Consider the following 17,596-nt stretch of genomic DNA (forward strand, 5'->3'; position numbering starts at 1 on the left):
TTCATTTATTTATTGCCTGCAATGGGTCTTCGTTGCTGCGCGTGGGCTTTCTCTAGTTGCGGTGAGTGGGGGCTACTCTTCAGTTGTGGTGCGCGGGCTTCTCAGTGCGGCAGTTTCTCTTGTTACAGAGCATAGGCTCTAGGCACGCAGGCTCAGTAGTTGTGGCACACGGGCTTCGTTGTTCCGTGGCATGTGGGATCTTCCTGGACCAGGGATCGAACCCATGTCTCCTGCATTAGCAGATGGATTCTTAACCACTGCACCACCAGGGAATCCCCCAACTATTTTTAAATAGTTGAAAATCTAAAATAATATTTCATGAAACATGAAAACATATGAAAAATTCAAACTTCAGTGTCCCTAGATAAAATGTAAAATGGTGGGAATGTGTTTGCTGCTTGCAGTCTCCCCGGAGAGACTTTGCTTTCAAACAGTGTCTGCCACCTGTCATTCCCTCTAAATCCCAGTACCACTGGTACCTTAGATTAACCACTCATCATCTGCTGCCACTTGTTTATTTACACATTGTCTTTTGTGCTACAATGGCAGAGTTGAATAGTGCAAGAGAGTCCACGGCGGTCAAAGCCTAATATTTACTATCTGGCTCTTGAAGAATAGGTCCTGGTGTACACTCCAAAGCAGTGGTTTTCAAACTTGAAGTGCATCAGAATCACCTGGAGGGCTTGTTACAACACCGACTGCTTGAGTCCCACCCTAGTTTCTGATTCATTAGGTCTTGAGTGGGGCCTGAGAATTTGCATTTCGAAGTACCCAGATGATGCTGATGATGCCAGTCCAGGACCACACTTGGTCTAGTGAGGAAGAAAACATATGCAATTTGTTTATGGAATTGCCATCTACCTGGCCTTAGAAATCTTGACCACAAAGTCCTCCTTCTCCCTCACCCACTCCTCACATTTTCTGTTGATCAAGAAATTCTGCAAATTAATAATAATGTGATAACTATACGCTCACACCTTAGATTAACCATTCACCATCTCTCACCTGGACTAACTGCCTGCAAGCTGGCTTCCTGGCTTCAGTGCAAAGATATATTGTAGTTAGCTTTCAAAAACACAAATCTGATCATTCACATGTTCGATGTTTCACCTTCGCTGATAAATTAGTTAGTATCTCCCTCAGTATCTGAGGGGGATTGGTTCCAAGACCCTGCTCAGGATACCAAAATCCTCAAATGCTCAAGTCTCTTATATAAAACGGTGTATATTTGCATATAGCTTACACACATCCTCTAAATCATCTCTAGGTTACTTACAGTAACTAACACAATGTAAATACTATGTAAATCATTGTTGGGCTTGCAGCAAATTCAAGTTTTGCTTCTTGGAACTTTCTGGAATTTGTTTTTCCTGAATATTTTCAATTTGCAGTTGGTTGAATCCCCAGATGTGGAATTGGAGGGTTGTGCATATGGAGGGTTGACTGTATCCATTTCTTAACTGGGCCTTCAGACTTTGACAATCTGATCTCAACACACCTTGCCTGCTTTCTCCCCAGTTTTCCCTACTTATCCGAGCTAAAGTCCAGCCAACTTCTCACATTTACTCCAATACATCCTTTTATCCCATGCCTCTGCAATGCTCTCACCTCTGTCTGAAATGTCCTCCTGTGGCCTCAACCTTTAAGACCCACTTTGGTTGTCACTTCCTCAATTCCCTCCAGATAGTATGTTCTATCTTCTCTGTGCTTCTAGACTTTATTCCTCCCTAGGCTTCACTAATTTTTACGCTCTGTTAATGTTATAAGACTGTCACTCTCAACCAAGCTAAAGATCAAGGGTAGATGCTTTCTCTTAATATATCTAAACAGCTCATTTACTCATTCAATGAATATTTATTAAATGCCTACTTTGTGCCAGGTATGGCTCTAGGGGCTGAGAATACAGCAGTGAATAAAACATAAAGCTCACATTCTAGTGTGAGAGGACAATAAACAAGGTAAATTACATGTTAGATGGTAATAAGTCTATGAAAAAAAAAATAAAGCAAGAAAGGCAAGAGAGGGAATTTGGAAGAGGTTGTGTGTTTACACAGGGTATCCAGAGAAGAAGGCCTGATGAAAAGATGATATTTAGTAAAGAGCTGAAGGAAATGAGGAAGGTAGTGAATATCTGAAGAAAGAGAGGTCCAGATGGAGGGAAGAGCAAGTGAAAGGACCTGAGTAGACATATACTGGGTGTGTTTGAAGGACAGCAAAGAGGCTAGTGTAGCAGAAGGGGAATGAATAAGGCGGAGAGTAGCAGGAGCCAAAGTCAGAGAGCTGTACCAGGGGCCAGACCCTATAAGCCACGGTGATGATTTGTTTTTACTCCAAGTGAGATGTGAAGTCATGAGGGTTCTGAGCAGAGAAAGAACATGGTCTCCCTTACATCTTATCAGGATCACTATGGCTGCTGTGCTGAAGGCAAATGTTGAAACTGAGGGACTAATTACAAGGTTACTGCAATAAAAAAGTGAGATACGATTATGGCTCAGATTATGGCTCAAGGTGGAAAGGTTGTGTGTTTCTGGATATATATATATTGAAGGGCAATGGGATTGAAGACTAATTGGATATGGAGTGAGAGACAGAGAGGAAGGCTGTAGAAGCAGCAGGATTTGGGTGAGGGAAATTTAGGAGTATGATTTTAGACGTATGTTTGAAATGCCTATTACACATCCAAGTGGATATGTCTCCTAGGCAGCTGAATATATGATTTTGGAGTGAGGGGATGAGCCCAGAAGATATAAATTTAGGAGATGCCAGTGTAGAGATGGTATTGAGAGTCTTAACACTGAAAAAGATCACCATATTCTATATGCCTCTTGCCACACACCCCCTCCCCTTCACTGTATCCCTAATTCCAATACTTTCCTTGCAGATCTAAGGTCATACAGTCTGGTAGAAGAGAGCTGGGGCTCCCTTGGCTTCTTAGCACATCCGTAACCATTTATTTAAAATGTCCAGTGCTTCATGTTTTGGGCCCACAAAGCAGAGAAAATGAGGTTTTCACACTAGGCCAAAGAATGTTAGTCATCTCCATCTCCATATGGACTGGAGAAAAAAAAATCCCACCTCAATGGAAAAGAAAAACAAAACTATTTAAAAGTTTTTCCAGGAGAAATTCTGTGAGGACTTGTTGGCTAAAGTTGCCTGTAAGTTAAGACAGACAGACAGACACACACACACACATACACACACACACACAAAGAACACTGAGAGAGAGGACAAATTGCTCAGCATAGGAGAATACCCTAAAGTATTCCTATTCCCGGTAAAGGTAAAGGTCCCTTCCGAGACTTCCTTTGCCTCAATCCTTCATGAACCCCCAGAAGATGCTAGAAGTGACTTGAGAAGGCTGGGGAGATGGCCTTTGGGATAGAACTGTTGGTAGCTGGCAATACTTCATTCCAGGGAGTGGTGGCAACCGCTCCCTGGGCAGCAGACATCATGGATTTTCCTCCCTCGGGGAACCAGAGGTCCCCTCCGTTTCTGGTCTGGATCCCTTAGAGACAAAGAACTTCATTCTCTCCCATACCAGTGTGGGGCTGCCGGGGAGTGCAGGCGGTGGAGGGGTTAGAATTCTATGCCCAGGAAACACCCACAGGCTCAAACAGGAGCCTGCATCCTGACTCTGATCCAGGAGGCCTTCGGGGCCGCGGGGCCCCTCCGGCGAGGGCCAGGCCGGTTGCCAAGGTGCCCGGGGAAGGGGTCGCCCAGCGCAGACCGGGTACGTGGAGCGCTCGGTACAGTTCCACGGAGGGCGCATCTGCCTCCCGAAGACCCCTTCCTTCCCCTCAACTCCATTCGCTCGCACTCCTCTCTCCCGAAGAGCCTCCGCATTAGCCTTCTACCCGTCGGGGCCCTCGCCCTTTCTTCCCTCCTCCTGACCCACCCCCGGCTCGCCCCTCCCCCGGCAGCCCACCTTCACCCCGCCGCTCCGCGGGCTCCTCGGTCCTCGCCCCTCATCCCCGGCCTCCCCTCGCCGGCCCCCCGCGCCCGGGGCCCCCACGGCCCCCTGCCCGCCCTCCTTTAGGCGGCGGCGGCCCCTTTCACAATAGCGCGGCCCGCCTCCCTCCTCTAGGCTCCGGGTTCGCTCCCGCCCGCTTCCCTCCCGGCGCATGCGTCCTCCGGTCGGCGGCGGCTGCGGCTGTGGAGGCTCCGAGCGGCTCCGTTTTTTTAAAGGGAAACGCTGAGGCGCCGGGGGTGACTGTGGGGGAGGGGGACCCCGAGCCCGGAGACCCCCGGAGGAGGCGACAGACCCCCTCCCGGAGTAGGAGGGCTTTGGGCGGACCCATCCCTCCTACCCCCTCCTGAGGAGGAGGGGGGGAAAATGGAGGCTCGGGGCGGCTGAGGCGAGCTCCGGGGCGGGGGGCCGGGGCGGGGAAGGGGGGTGTGGGGTGGGGAGACGAGGCGGGCCCGGCCGGGCCAGGGGGGGCCGAAGCGAGCTCCGGGGATGAGCTCGGGGGCGGCTGGGTGCGAGCTCCTGCCTCTGAGGCGAAGGCGGCGGCGGCGGCAGCAGAGGCGGCGGCGAGGCCCCCATGGGCCGGCGGCGGGCCTCAGCCGCGGCCTCCACTTCTCCGCACGCCGGCGGGATGGCGCCCGGGCCCCGGAGGAGCCGCGCTAGCCGAGGCCTGCTGCCGCGCTGCTGAGGCGAGCCCGCCAACTCCCCTCCCCCTCCTCCGTCCTCGACCCCCCGCACCTCACCCCTTCCCCACCCCCTCCTCCGTCTCGGTCCCCGGCGCTGCTCCGGACCACTATGACCATGAGATCCGCAGTGTTCAAGGCAGCCGCGGCCCCTGCCGGCGGCAACCCCGAGCAGCGACTGGACTACGAGCGGGCTGCGGCGCTGGGCGGGCCCGAGGACGAGCCCGGGGCGGCCGAAGCCCACTTCCTCCCCCGGCACCGTAAGCTCAAGGAGCCGGGGCCCCCGCTGGCCTCCTCCCAGGGCGGGAGCCCCGCGCCCTCCCCGGCCGGCTGCGGCGGCAAGGGCCGGGGCTTGTTACTCCCCGCCGGGGCGGCCCCCGGGCAGCAGGAAGAGAGCTGGGGCGGCTCAGTGCCCTTGCCCTGTCCGCCCCCGGCCACCAAACAAGCTGGCATTGGGGGGGAGCCAGCGGCAGCCGGAGCCGGCTGCAGTCCCCGACCCAAGTATCAGGCGGTGCTGCCCATTCAGACGGGCTCTCTCGTGGCGGCGGCCAAAGAGCCTACGCCCTGGGCTGGGGACAAGGGTGGGGCGGCTCCCCCAGCTGCCACTGCCTCGGACCCGGCGGGACCCCCACCACTACCTCTGCCCGGGCCGCCACCCCTCGCGCCCACCGCCGCCGCCGGAACCCTGGCGGCCAACGAGGGCCGATGGAAGAGTATGAGGAAGAGCCCTCTCGGGGGTGGCGGCGGCTCGGGAGCCTCCAGTCAGGCCGCCTGCCTCAAACAGATCCTTCTGCTGCAATTGGACCTCATCGAACAGCAGCAGCAGCAGCTGCAGGCCAAGGAAAAGGAGATCGAGGAGCTGAAGTCAGAGAGAGACACGGTACGGGAGGGGTTAATCTGCGTTCCGGACGAGGAGCGAGTTGTGCGCATGCTCGGGGGAAGGGGGGCTGTAGGAGGTTAGGGTATCCTTGGGTTAGGGGTAAAGAGGCTGGCCACCAGGAAAGGAGTCTTCTTAGTTGCTGGTTCCTTGGGAGGCGGGCTCACAGACACGTTGGGTTGGAGGAAAGGGTTAAAGGGCAACCTCCCAGCGGGAGGGGGAGGGGAGGTTTCAGGTGCCGAAGGGTTAATTTAAAATGACAGCCCCAGACTTGTGGGAAAGACGTTTAGAGTGGGGAAAGACCTGATTTGTGAGAGGTTGAAAAATGAAAAGGTGGGATGCATATGTGACTTACGGAAGGGGTTAAATTAAGGAGCTTTGCGTTAGAAATGCATTCTGGAGGAGAGGGCTGTAGCAGCTGTTGCTCTAAGCACTGCTGTAGCATCTTTAGATAGAGTAGTAGGCCTTTTTAATTGGCAGAGGGGTCGAGGTGATTCACAGTGGAATCCTATGTTAGCTTTTAAAAATGGTATTAAGAGAATCATCACCTTTGATTTCAGACAGTTTTTAATAGGAATCTGAGTTATAAAATGTCATCTGCTAACCAGCTCCCTTGTATAAGCATGGTGTTTAGAGGCTGGAAGGTTTTTAAGGCATCAGGGGAAATTAAGCTTATTAAATGTATTAAGCAGACCAAAAATTTCCCCCCTATATTAGAATCTTAAGGTAGTAAGGAAGTCATTTATGATTTCTTTGTACTTCTGAGGAGCACGACTATATAGGCTTGTTTTTACTACAGCAGTAGTTAAGGACACCTTATGTGTTAAAACATATTCCTTCAGATATCAGGAAAGCTTGTGGTGGTGGGATATTATGGTGCTAGCATACCTTACAGCTGCCTAAAAATAAACATGGTTTCTACAATTGTTGTGTTCAGGCTGCAGCAGTCTCTCTCTCTCTCTCTCTCCCTCTCTCTCTCCCTGCCCCCCCCCCCCCCCCCCCCCCCCGTTGTGTGCGCCAAGGGCTGATCAAGGGAGCAGAGGGCTATTCATTTTGTTTGCTTTCCAAATGATCAGGCAGCAACTGTTTTATTGGAGAATGCATTCTGCAAGGTGGAATGGGAGATGGGGCCGGTCTCATTAAAATATCTCATGGTGTTGATTTGTGGAAGTTACTCAACATGGAGGTGGCACTGCTCAGCTACTGTACTGCAGTCTAGGGTTGTGATGGTACTGTAATTACAACACATCGTGTCCTCACTTGGGTGGGGGGAGGCGGGAAGAGAACGACCAGTGAAGGAGAAGAAATCAAGGAAATGTCACCCACAAACCGTGTTTAAGTAATGCTAAGGCTGTGAATCAAAACAAAAGGAGATGAAATAAGAGTGTGGCTGACAGGGGGACTCTCTGCTGATTGTGGAGGTTTCTGCTCAGTTCCTGAGGTAATGGCCCCTTTGCAGACTTTCCTAGGCAGGAAAAGTGGGGTGAGTTAAGGATAGAATGTCAGTCTGAACTTGGCATTCACTGCCTCTGTTGTGTATTGCAGTCTTACCGTTGCTTAAGCTTGTTTCTCGTATTCCAGTTGTTGTTTGGCCTCTCATGAAATCTATGCAGCTAAGTGGATGTAATGAAGTCAACATTAATATCACTGTCTAACCCGAATAAAATTTTTAATATAGGATATAAGTAGCACAGTTGGCATCTTTTCTCAGAACATTTTAATGTGAAGTTTTCAATGATAATAGACTTCCATTTTCTGTTTGATTAGGTGGTTCTCCCTTTAATTAGAGTTAAAAGACTTTGTTTTCAATATTTAGATAAATAGGTATAATTTTTTTCTGTTATCTCAAATGCAAAGCAATATGCATATTTGATGATTGATGGAATTTATGGGTACTGGTTGTTTTATAATTCTTCCAAATTAGTGTTCATTGTTTAGGTGGCACCTCCCCACCCCCACTCCACCCCCCTTCAAATAACACTGCAATCCCTAGTGGCACTGTGATTGTGTGAGCTTTTAATTCCTTCTCAATATACTGTCTGGACTTTGCCCTTGTGTATAGCGTTTTAGAGTGGAAGTAGAGAGGATAGTGTTTGGAGAAACTTAGGGCCTCCTAAAAGAACATTAAGGTTAATTCTGGAAACCCCCAAACTGAGTTTGAGCTACATGGTTAGCAGTAGCAGAGACCATGCCATTTAAAAGGAGTGTTGTGGCCCCTCCCAGTGAAGAGGATTTTCTTTCAGAATAATGAACTACAAATTCCCCCATGCCCCTCCCCAGCTAGGTTAGCCCCTAAAATTAAGCAGTGTACCTTGTCTTCTCTGTTGTATTTAAGGAAATCTATTCAGATTAATGGCTGCCTGTTAAAAATACATTGAGTTGCTATGGTTCATGGAAAGAGGTAGAAGACCATACTGATTCCAAAATGGGGCTAAGTACCTGTGTTTGATTTTTTTGTTTTTTTAAGTCTGCATTTTGCCACTCTTTTTTAGCTCCTTGCTCGGATTGAACGTATGGAAAGGCGGATGCAGCTGGTAAAGAAGGATAACGAGAAAGAAAGGCACAAGCTGTTTCAGGGCTATGAAACTGAAGAGAGAGAGGAAACGGAGCTATCTGAGAAAATTAAACTGGAGTGCCAGCCCGAGCTTTCCGAGACATCCCAGACTCTGCCTCCCAAGCCTTTCTCCTGTGGGCGGAGTGGAAAGGGACACAAAAGGTGTGCTGATAACTTTGTTACACTGTCTGGACATGAGGTCACTTGTTTCCAGTGATTGAGAGTAAGGGATCAGGACTTATGAATTTGTGTTAATACAACTATATCTTGAATCATGAGGTCCTCTGTGCTGAGAAACAGTGTAGGCTATAAAAGTCTTAGGAACATTTTGGTCACAGTGGTAATTACAGAATGCAGAGTACATCATAAAGCGAATGGGCAACAAATGTGGCAGCTGAGTTTCTTATAGAAAACTATAGCCCTTCACTTCAAGTTAGGAAGTGTTAAATTCCTTTATTGCCTTAGGCATTGGTACACATTAAAATGTAAGCTGTAACTGTCCTTGAACTTGAAGGAGATTAGTGTAGCTATAAGGATGGCATAAATTTTGGAAACTCAGAATTCAACTGCAATAAAATATGCAGACAGACAACAGTGATACAAACTATTCAGAGATTAAACATTATTGTGCATTAGAATAGTGAAACTTTAAGGAGGAGTTGGATCTTGAAAAAGAAGTATAAAATTTAGGTTGGTAAAAAGGAAAGGAGATGGCATTCAAGAAGTGTGTGTGTGTGTGTGTGTGTGTGTGTGTGTGTGTGTGTGTGTGTGTGTAGACTGGTGGGAGAAAGAGAGCCAGAAGATAGCAACAAAAAAGAAATAGAGATTGTAATTAACATGGTATAGGATTGGGAGGGTGGGGGATAAGATACTGATCTCTGGTTGACAGGAATGAAATAGGCCACAGAGTAGAGGCATCTAATGTTAGCTAAAGGATCTTGAATAAAATAGGAACCTTTTTAAATTTAGTAGGCAGTAGGATACTAGTAGAGGTTCTTAAGCATGGAAATTCACTTGTTCAACAAACATTTACTAAGGGCCTATTATATATACTGTTAAGCATGAGGCTGTTCCTGCTCATGATAGCCAAGTGAATCCTGAGTACTTGTTTTTTTGGAGCAAGCTAGTTCTCTTGCTCCCAGATGTAATCAAATCAAATTTTATTCAAGAGTCAATAAATTCTATAATGTTTTCTTCCCTATCTAATAGGAAATCCCCATTTGGAAGTACAGAAAGAAAGATTCCTGTTAAAAAGCTGGCTCCCGAATTTTCAAAAGTCAAAACAAAAACTCCTAAGCACTCTCCTGTTAAAGAGGAACCCTGTGGTTCCTTGTCTGAAACTGTTTGTAAACGTGAATTGAGGAGCCAAGAAACTCCAGAAAAGCCCCGGTCTTCAGTGGACACCTCGCCAAGACTCTCGACTCCTCAGAAGGGACCCAGCACCCATCCCAAGGAGAAAGCCTTCTCAAGTGAGATAGAAGATTTGCCGTACCTTTCCACCACAGAAATGTATTTGTGTCGTTGGCACCAGCCTCCCCCATCACCGTTACCATTACGGGAATCCTCTCCAAAGAAGGAGGAGACTGTAGCAAGTAAGGCATAGAGAACACTTGCTCTTATACCCTAGTGGTGGCGGTCAAGCTAACAAGTGTGAAAATGCCTTTGGCATTTTTAAAAAAGTGCAATCAATAAAGCAGAGTTCTGTCAAGAATGAGTAAGTTAACAGCCAGAGACAGACACTGTGCAGGCATTGCAAATAGATGGAATTACAGCAAAATGTGCTCAATGTATTTGCCTGCTTACAACACTGGGAGATGTGTTTGCCAGTAAGTTGCTCATCACAAGAGCACCAGACTTGGGGGTGTAATCTCCGGCAACTTGCATGCCCTCTGAAAGAAGGGTTTTCTGTGCTGTGAAATGCATAGAACTTATACTTTGCCATGCACGACTGTTCCTGCAATTGATATTGTGTGAAACCTGGGAGGGTGGTCTTTGGGTGTTCTCAGGGGCCAATGGTAATTTTTGGGTTGGGGAGCCAGCTTGGGGTGGGGAATTTCACCTGGGCCTCCGCTCTTTAACTATATAAACATTTATCTGTATCTCTATGTCCCGGTCTGGGGGGCAGGAGGAATCTGCCAAAGACCAACAGTCTTACTTTATCTTACTATACTTCACAAAGGTTCTAAATGTGAAGAGTTTACTTGGATTGCAGTAGCCCATTGGTTGTTCATATATTTAAATAAAATGGTCTACAAACTATTTTTCAAACAATAAGGACTATCTTGGGATATCTGAGCTGCTTGGGATGGGTGTGGGGTATGGGACCTTGGTCTTCATTCCCTTTTTTTTCTTCATGGCTTCCACACAGAGATGCTCCCCTATCTCCTACATCAACCAGTAACTGGAATGTGCCTTCAATCGTGTAATGTTAGTCTGTGACAGTCACTGCGGGTGCTCCGGGGTGATGGTGGGGAAGCCTTCTTGGATAGAGTCACAGCCCTGAGTTTCTACCGCTGTGTCTTGCCCTAGTAGGGATGGGGATGGGAATCCATTCCAATAAGACAAGCGCATTCTCCAGGCTTTGTTTGGCTGTTCTGGTGACAAAATTAAGTGGGGAAGATAGATTACTCTTCTTAATTATCTAAAATTCATTAGGCCTTACACTTGAGTACATGAGATAGACCAGGACCCTGATCTAGGTTCAGGTTTTTGTTGGTTCAGTCAGTTGAACAGGTTCATCCTTAATGGTTAACCTTCTTGCTGCCATGGCAATGCTGTGTAACAAGAGAAACTGTGAAGCAATTTCCCATCCGGGATTGGGAAATGGCTTGGTCCGGAGCTGTTCTGTGTGACTGGCTGTTTTTGAAAACCCTTTCTTGCCCTAGTACAGAAAATTCCAAACACCTCTGATATTGCGGGCCTAGCAGTACAGAAAGAGTGTGACTGGGGGGAATCCCAGTCCTTTCAGGCGCCTGAGTTGTGAATAAACATGTGAATCCTTATTCTTGATGCCCCTATCTCAAGAGGAAGTCTTGTTCTAAGGAAGCCAAAGTCTTTGTGCATGTTGTTCAGGCTGGACCAGCAAGGTAGTTTGTGTGGAGGGAGGAGGGAGCTGTTTAAGAAGACTACATATGTAAGTTTTGAGAACACTGATCTTTTATTTGAAAAATAGGGTCAACTTTTACTCACCTGCCATGTTCTGAGTTTAAGGTTTGATATCCTTGGCCATCAACTGTTGCAGGGAAACCACCCTAAATAATGAAGAAAAGAAGTCGTCTCAGTGTAAAAAAAAAAGTGGTGGGCTTATTTTCTTTTCTTTTGTCTGTTGTTCCCTCTTCCCCTCCCCCAGAGAGAAATTCTCAAAAGAACAACTCAAAAAACCAAAGTGGCTTCCTAGTGAGAACTTCATTGATGATCCTTTCCTCCATTTTGGGCATGGGCTTTTTTTCTTTTTACACTGAGATGATTCTTCTTTCCTGCATTATTTAGGGTGTCTGATGCCATCAAGTGTTGCAGGAGAAACTTCAGTCTTGGCTGGTGAGTAGAATAGGAATTGTGCTGGCTGGGCCTGGGGTGGGGGTTGGTGGGATGGTGGATGGTTGGGAGCTGCATTCCCCATCAGTTGGATGGGGGAGAGTGAGATTCCTTGGTGTATGATTATACTATAGACTTCAAAATGACTACAAATTTCAGTTGTTTTTCAGGAACTGCAATAGCATCCATTATATGAATTGTCAGGTATTGGTTTAGGGTTTTTCGTGATCCTGTGTTTGGCAGACTGCAATGGCATTTTAGGTTCTTTTAATACCATAGCAAGGACACTGAATATGGCTTCAGGTGAGGCCATAGAATGGATTCCTATCACTTGGTAACTTTGTCTTATCTGGGGAGAGACCTCTTGTCCTAGCGAATAGTAGGTTGTGTGACCATGGATTTAAGGGTGGTTCCACCCCTCCTCCTTTTCTTTTTCTTTTTTTTTTTTCTTTCCAGTTCCTTCTTGGAGGGACCATTCAGTAGAGCCTCTAAGGGACCCAAATCCTTCAGACCTTTTGGAGGTAGGTACTCAAGACCTGTCAGTAGAAGGGAGTGAGAGACAGATAGAAATGGGGGTGTAACTTGAATATGTGGTAGGAACTGTATGGATGGCTTAAATAGAACTTTGAAGCCAGAAGGTAACTTGAGAGATTACCTAGTCCAACTCCTTTGTTGTATAGATGAGAAAACTGGGGTCCAGAGTGGCTAAGTGATTTATTAAAAAATAAATAGCAGGGAACGTTCAAAACAAAGCTAGATTTCATGCTAAGTAGAAAAGTCAGCATGTACCACTCAGCAACAGAATTAGGTATTCCAACCTCATTTGACTCTTAAAAGTTTGATATCTACTTTAAACTCAGACTCTTATAAAGTATGGAGGTAGGGAGGGTTTGTGGCAGTCTCAGTGGTTGTTTCAGTTTGATGTGACTTTAACCTTTGAAAATTATAGAAATGATTTTGCAACACAGAGATTCTACAAGAGTTGGGGTGGGGAAAAGAGTATGTGTTCTGTTGATTTTGTTACCAGGAGGTTCCCATGATATCCATAGAACTCACAGACTCAGGTGGGACCTGCAGGTGAAAGATTTTACATTCCTGGAAGCTGGAAATGGGTATACCTGTGTCACATGGTGATAAATAGCTTATCAGCTGCTGTTCTTTACACAGAACCTGGATGACAGTGTGTTTTCAAAGCGGCACGCAAAACTGGAGCTGGATGAGAAGAGAAGGAAAAGGTGAGGCCAGAGATGTCTATTCCAGGAACAACTGAGCCCTATAGGACCCTGACCTCTCTCAGCTATGTTGAGGGGAGCCCTGGAGCTCTTAATACTTTTAAGTTACTGGCTTCCCAGTTGGCCGAGTATCAGAGTTTGAAGTGGTTGTTGTTATACATATTTGGCCTCTTTTTCTCCTGGGGAACACCAACACATGATCTAGACTGCTAGACCTAAACAGCTCTTCCCTAACCAAGCAGGCAGTTCTCTTTACCTCCTACCCCCCCACCCCACTCCCCACCCCCCATCTAGAAGACTCAGCAAAGATCTCCCTAGCACCTGGATTGTGTAAGTTGCCTTTATAGAGCAGGTTTTCAGTAATGTTGGGTTTGTTTGTTTTGTTTGTCTGGTTTGTTTTTCCCAGATGGGATATTCAGAGGATCAGGGAACAAAGAATTTTACAGCGACTGCAGCTCAGAATGTATAAAAAGAAAGGAATTCAGGAATCTGAGCCCGAGGTTACCTCATTTTTCCCTGAGCCAGATGATGGTAAGTTTTGTTTATGTACAAGAGTAGGTTTTTCAAAGAAGAAAAAGGGTACAAGGCTCCAGGATACAACTTGCTCTGAATGAACGCAGTGTTTTGGAACAGGTATAGTTGCTAGACATTTTCCATCTGGGTCACTAACAAGGTCCTATTTGGCTTTCTTCCATAGTTGAAAGTTTGATGATTACCCCCTTCCTGCCTGTTGTAGCATTTGGACGACCATTACCAAAACTAACTCCACAGTAAGTATAAAGTTTTTTTCTCCTCCTCTCTCAGGTAGCCTGCATTTTGCCTCCCTTTCCAACTTCATAAAAGCCTAAATATAAGGTGGAATAGCTGGCTTAGGGATAGCCATGGCTCTTTGACAGAAGTGAGGCTGCCTGGGCCACTAGTTTTTGTGATGGTAAGATTCCCAAGCCAAGAATTAGGAGGATTGCTTTTTGAGTTAGAAATAGATTATTCAATCACTTTAATAGCATCCCATTGCTCTGGCTTTGAGGCAGGAAAGACACTCCAAACTTGGGACTTGGGAGTCAGGGCTAGGAGTGGTAAAGGGCATAGTGTCTTTTTTTTGAGGTAGGCTCATGACCATACTGAATTTCTTCGAGTCTTGCAAGTTGATTTCCTTATCCTTTTTTGCTAGGAATTTTGAGCTGCCCTGGTTGGATGAGCGTAGCCGATGCAGGTTGGAGATCCAGAAGAAGCAAACACCTCATCGGACGTGTAGGAAGTAGCTGTGCTGGCCAGAACTTTCTGTCTTCAGATAGTTGTAGCATGCCATTCCCAGAGAGTGGCAGAGACCTGTATATGTGACCTGTGTCCTCATGTATGTTACCATTCGCTGATAATGCCCTTCCATACTCCCCTGATTTTGGTTTTGTTTTCATCACTCTGATTTCACAAAAACTCTTTCATTGGGCTAATTGTGAATTATGGAGGGTGATTGGGATTTCTTTTCCCTTTTTGGGGAAATGAGCTCTCAAGCTAAATCTGTAGGATGGCGGATTTGGAAGCGTCAGGGGTCTGCTTCTCTACATTTGCCTGTGTTAAAGGGGTAAAGGGCTGTCTTCATTAGACTTGTGGAAGATGAAGCAACCCCTGCCTTCAGAGCTGTGCCTGCATGGCACTCTTCTCGCCTGGTGTACCCTTCCTTACAGTGTGAGTAGAGTGGTTTTTACCCTAAAACAAAACAAAACAAAACAAAACACCTCACCATGAGCTTAAGGGCCAGATGAGGAATAACAAGTGACGTGATGAAGCAAGTCATCTTCACAGGGTAGAAAAGAGACTGGAGAGTTGGTAGATAAATATCTGAAAGGACAGTGGTTCTCTTAAAACTATTCTGTGATATAGCCATGTGGGAAGGGATGTTTGGCTGTGAGTATTTTCTTAGTTAATGGGGAACTGAATTTCTCCCCCACCCCTCAAAAAATAAAATCTTCTGAAAAGAGAATGATGGTTAGTTTGGGACCAGTTATGGTTCTAAACAAAAGCAGTTGGCATTTGGGCATGGCATGCCAAATCCTGTATAGATGTCTATGTGTCACATCACTTCTCAAGTATTCCTTAGTTGGGTTTTATCCTTTTAGCTGTGCTCTTGGTGGTGGGATAGAGATTTAGGGAGGGTGGGGGTGTATGTGGAAATATGTGCTTCCTTTGGCTGGCAAATGTCTACATCTTGAAACAAACAGATGTACCTAATGAGCTTCTCCGTTCATTTTTGTAAAAATAGATTTGTATGTGTACCATCACGGTTCCCCCTTCCCAATCCTCTTCCCCCCACCCCCCATTTCGTTAAAAAAATTTCAGGACAGCACTCCAGGCCACTTTGGTCTCAGTGTAAGATCCCTGTAACTATCTGGAAGGAAAACAGAGCCAAGACCTCTGGTCTTAAATATATAGGAATTGCCTTTCTTTAGTCTTCAGGACTATTGTATGAAAACAAGTAGGGGTCTAATCTCCTAGAAGGTAGGGGCTTTTATCCTTGAAGAGAATATGTCCCCAGATTATTAGCACTTTTAGAGGAGAAGCCAAGGTATGTAGGGTGTGTGGCCTGTGTGGCCGGCCATCAGTGGAGCATGCGAGAATGGAATACCATTGTGGGAAGGGAAGAAAAAAGTTCCTCAGGGGCCTCCCACTGCTAAAGCTTTTTGTGAGATGTTGATCTGTGCTCCCTGAGTTTGACTTTTAAAGGAATTACTCCGGCAGCACATGTAGTATTCTTGGATGATCTTGCTGCTCTTATTTCTCCTTTGTGTGTGTGTGTGGCTATGGGTTTTCATTTGTAACTCCATCTGCTTAGGAGAGTGGGCTCTCCACGCGGGAACCTGCTGTGAACTTCATTGCAGCAAGAATGTAGAGAGAAATAGGACTTATTCCACTAGGGGCTCTCATCTCACACCTTAAGGAGAGGAAGGAGATTTCTAGAAAAACTGGGCCAGATTTTCTTTGTTCTCCATCATTTTAATATGGCAAGCTGTTTGGCTTTCCTACTCTGACCTATGTTATGTTCCTTTATAACGTGCCCAAGAAGAAAAAAGAACAGTCAGTGTCTCTTTATTTTATTCCTTGATTCCTCTCAGTTTCTTCTTGATTTTCAGCATTTGTCGGATTCCTCATTTGGATATGGGTTAGCAAATTTAACCTTTATGTTTGTGCCTACCCAGGGGACTCCCCAGATTCTCAACTTGAGTTCGACTAAGAGGAATCCATGAGGTGCTATCTGGCCAGACTTAAGTGGATTCTATTTCCTTGGTTCTCCCTCTACCTAGGACCTCTTATTTTATTGTCCCCTCTTCTAGATCAATTCTCCGTTGATTTGGATATGTTGAAGTTTTGATGAGAAGGAGGTTGGAGAGTACATTAGCAAAGTTCCACGAGCAAAATTACAGTGTGTTAGAGTGTGGGGGGAAAATTAGTCTTATTTTTTCCCTACATGGGATACAACACTGTGAAATTCAATCTTCAACTGAAGGCCCTGCAATTCTCCTAAAACATAGTTCTTTGTTTCTTTCTTTAACAAAGTTTAAGCTAGTGTTAATAAATTAAAAAGAGAAATTGCTTGTCTGTCCACATCAGCTTTGTTTTATGCCCATTTCATATTGTTGTCTGTGTTGTAATTCATACTTTTGATACCATTTCTGATGTGTAAAATTGGTTGTCTTGTAAATATCTTATAAAGAGTTCAATTGTAAATAAACTATTGTGGCTGTTAATTTTGAACTTCTGCTTCAATTTATTAGATCTGCTTGGAGGCATTAACCAATTCTTTTATATTTTAAGAGACTAGAAGAAGAAATCCATTTTCACAAAATAGAAAAAACACCATTTTCCCTTTTATGATATTAACTTCCATTTGTGGAAGTATGAACACAATGTATGTTTCATCCCTCTTTGTCCTGTGTTCTTCCTTACACATAATTGGCAACTTTAAAAACAAGAAATTATAGGATACTTGGTGCCTGGTTGCTAAATTAGTAAAAATCCCTCCTTTGGAAAGACCTTAGAGGTCACCTATTCTGACTCCAATACATGATTTCCCTTTGACAACATTCCAGACAAATGAAGTCCAGCTTTTCCTTTAACACTTCATTTTCTCCTATAAATGTTTTTCTAAATGTTAGAAAATTCTTCCTCCTTGACAAAATCTAACTTCTTGTAACTCGAGCCCACTGGTTCTTGCTATGCCTTCAAGGGTGAAGAAAAATATCAATTCCTCCTTTCCTCATAGTCCCTCAAATAGTTAAAGTTTGCTTTGGCAATCCCAATCTTCATGGTTAACCTTCAGAGATCTTATAATTGTTCCTCGAAAGAAAGAATCTTGAATGTTTCAGTTCTCTGGATGAGTGAACAATTTGCTCATGTCCATTTAAAAATTGAACCCAGATCAAACAACTGAAAGGCAAAGTGGCAGACTATCACTTTCCTTATTTAGATACTAAACTTGGCAGCCCTACAATATCAATTTACTTTGTGGTCAGTAGTATTCTCTAGGTCTTTTTTTCTTTTCTTTCTTTTAACACTTATTAAATCATACATCCTCCATTTTGAACTCAGGCAGTTGGTTTTTGGAGCTGTATTTACAAGTTGTCACATCTGACCACTTGTTTAACCAGCTGAGATCTGTTTGGATCCTGATATCTCTGAAGGCATTCAGAATACCTCCTAGTTTCAATACTGTCTATAAATTTGATAAACATCAGTATCCTTAACCATATCATTTGC

General features: G+C 45.5%; 1 protein-coding gene across 2 annotated transcripts; it reads left to right on the forward strand.

Annotated features, from left to right (window-relative positions):
- Window positions 1-3,942: 3,942 nt before the first annotated feature.
- Window positions 3,943-16,581, forward strand: MSL1 (MSL complex subunit 1). 2 transcript variants are annotated; one of them, XM_057715805.1, is made up of 9 exons: window positions 3,943-5,527; window positions 8,017-8,240; window positions 9,288-9,670; window positions 11,568-11,615; window positions 12,069-12,133; window positions 12,780-12,847; window positions 13,251-13,375; window positions 13,542-13,614; window positions 14,016-16,581. In XM_057715805.1, exons 1-9 carry the CDS (start codon window positions 4,760-4,762, stop codon window positions 14,104-14,106), a joined length of 1,845 nt encoding a protein of 614 aa, XP_057571788.1. In that variant the 5' UTR covers window positions 3,943-4,759; the 3' UTR covers window positions 14,107-16,581. The 2 variants fall into 2 exon arrangements, with proteins under 2 accessions (XP_057571788.1, XP_057571789.1); XM_057715806.1 differs by lacking the exon at window positions 11,568-11,615.
- The last annotated feature ends 1,015 nt before the right edge of the window (window positions 16,582-17,596 follow it).

The sequence above is a fragment of the Hippopotamus amphibius genome, chromosome 17, assembly GCF_030028045.1.
Source record: "Hippopotamus amphibius kiboko isolate mHipAmp2 chromosome 17, mHipAmp2.hap2, whole genome shotgun sequence".
NCBI lineage: Eukaryota > Metazoa > Chordata > Mammalia > Artiodactyla > Hippopotamidae > Hippopotamus > Hippopotamus amphibius.

Bases quoted from the DNA above. Each gene is read 5' to 3' on its own strand.
- MSL1 (XM_057715805.1), top strand. From the start codon at position 4,760: ATGACCATGAGATCCGCAGTGTTCAAGGCAGCCGCGGCCCCTGCCGGC. The intron at 5,528-8,016 runs GTACGGGAGGGG...ACTCTTTTTTAG, and splicing joins TGAAGTCAGAGAGAGACACG to CTCCTTGCTCGGATTGAACG. The intron at 12,848-13,250 runs GTGAGGCCAGAG...TGTTTTTCCCAG, and splicing joins GATGAGAAGAGAAGGAAAAG to ATGGGATATTCAGAGGATCA.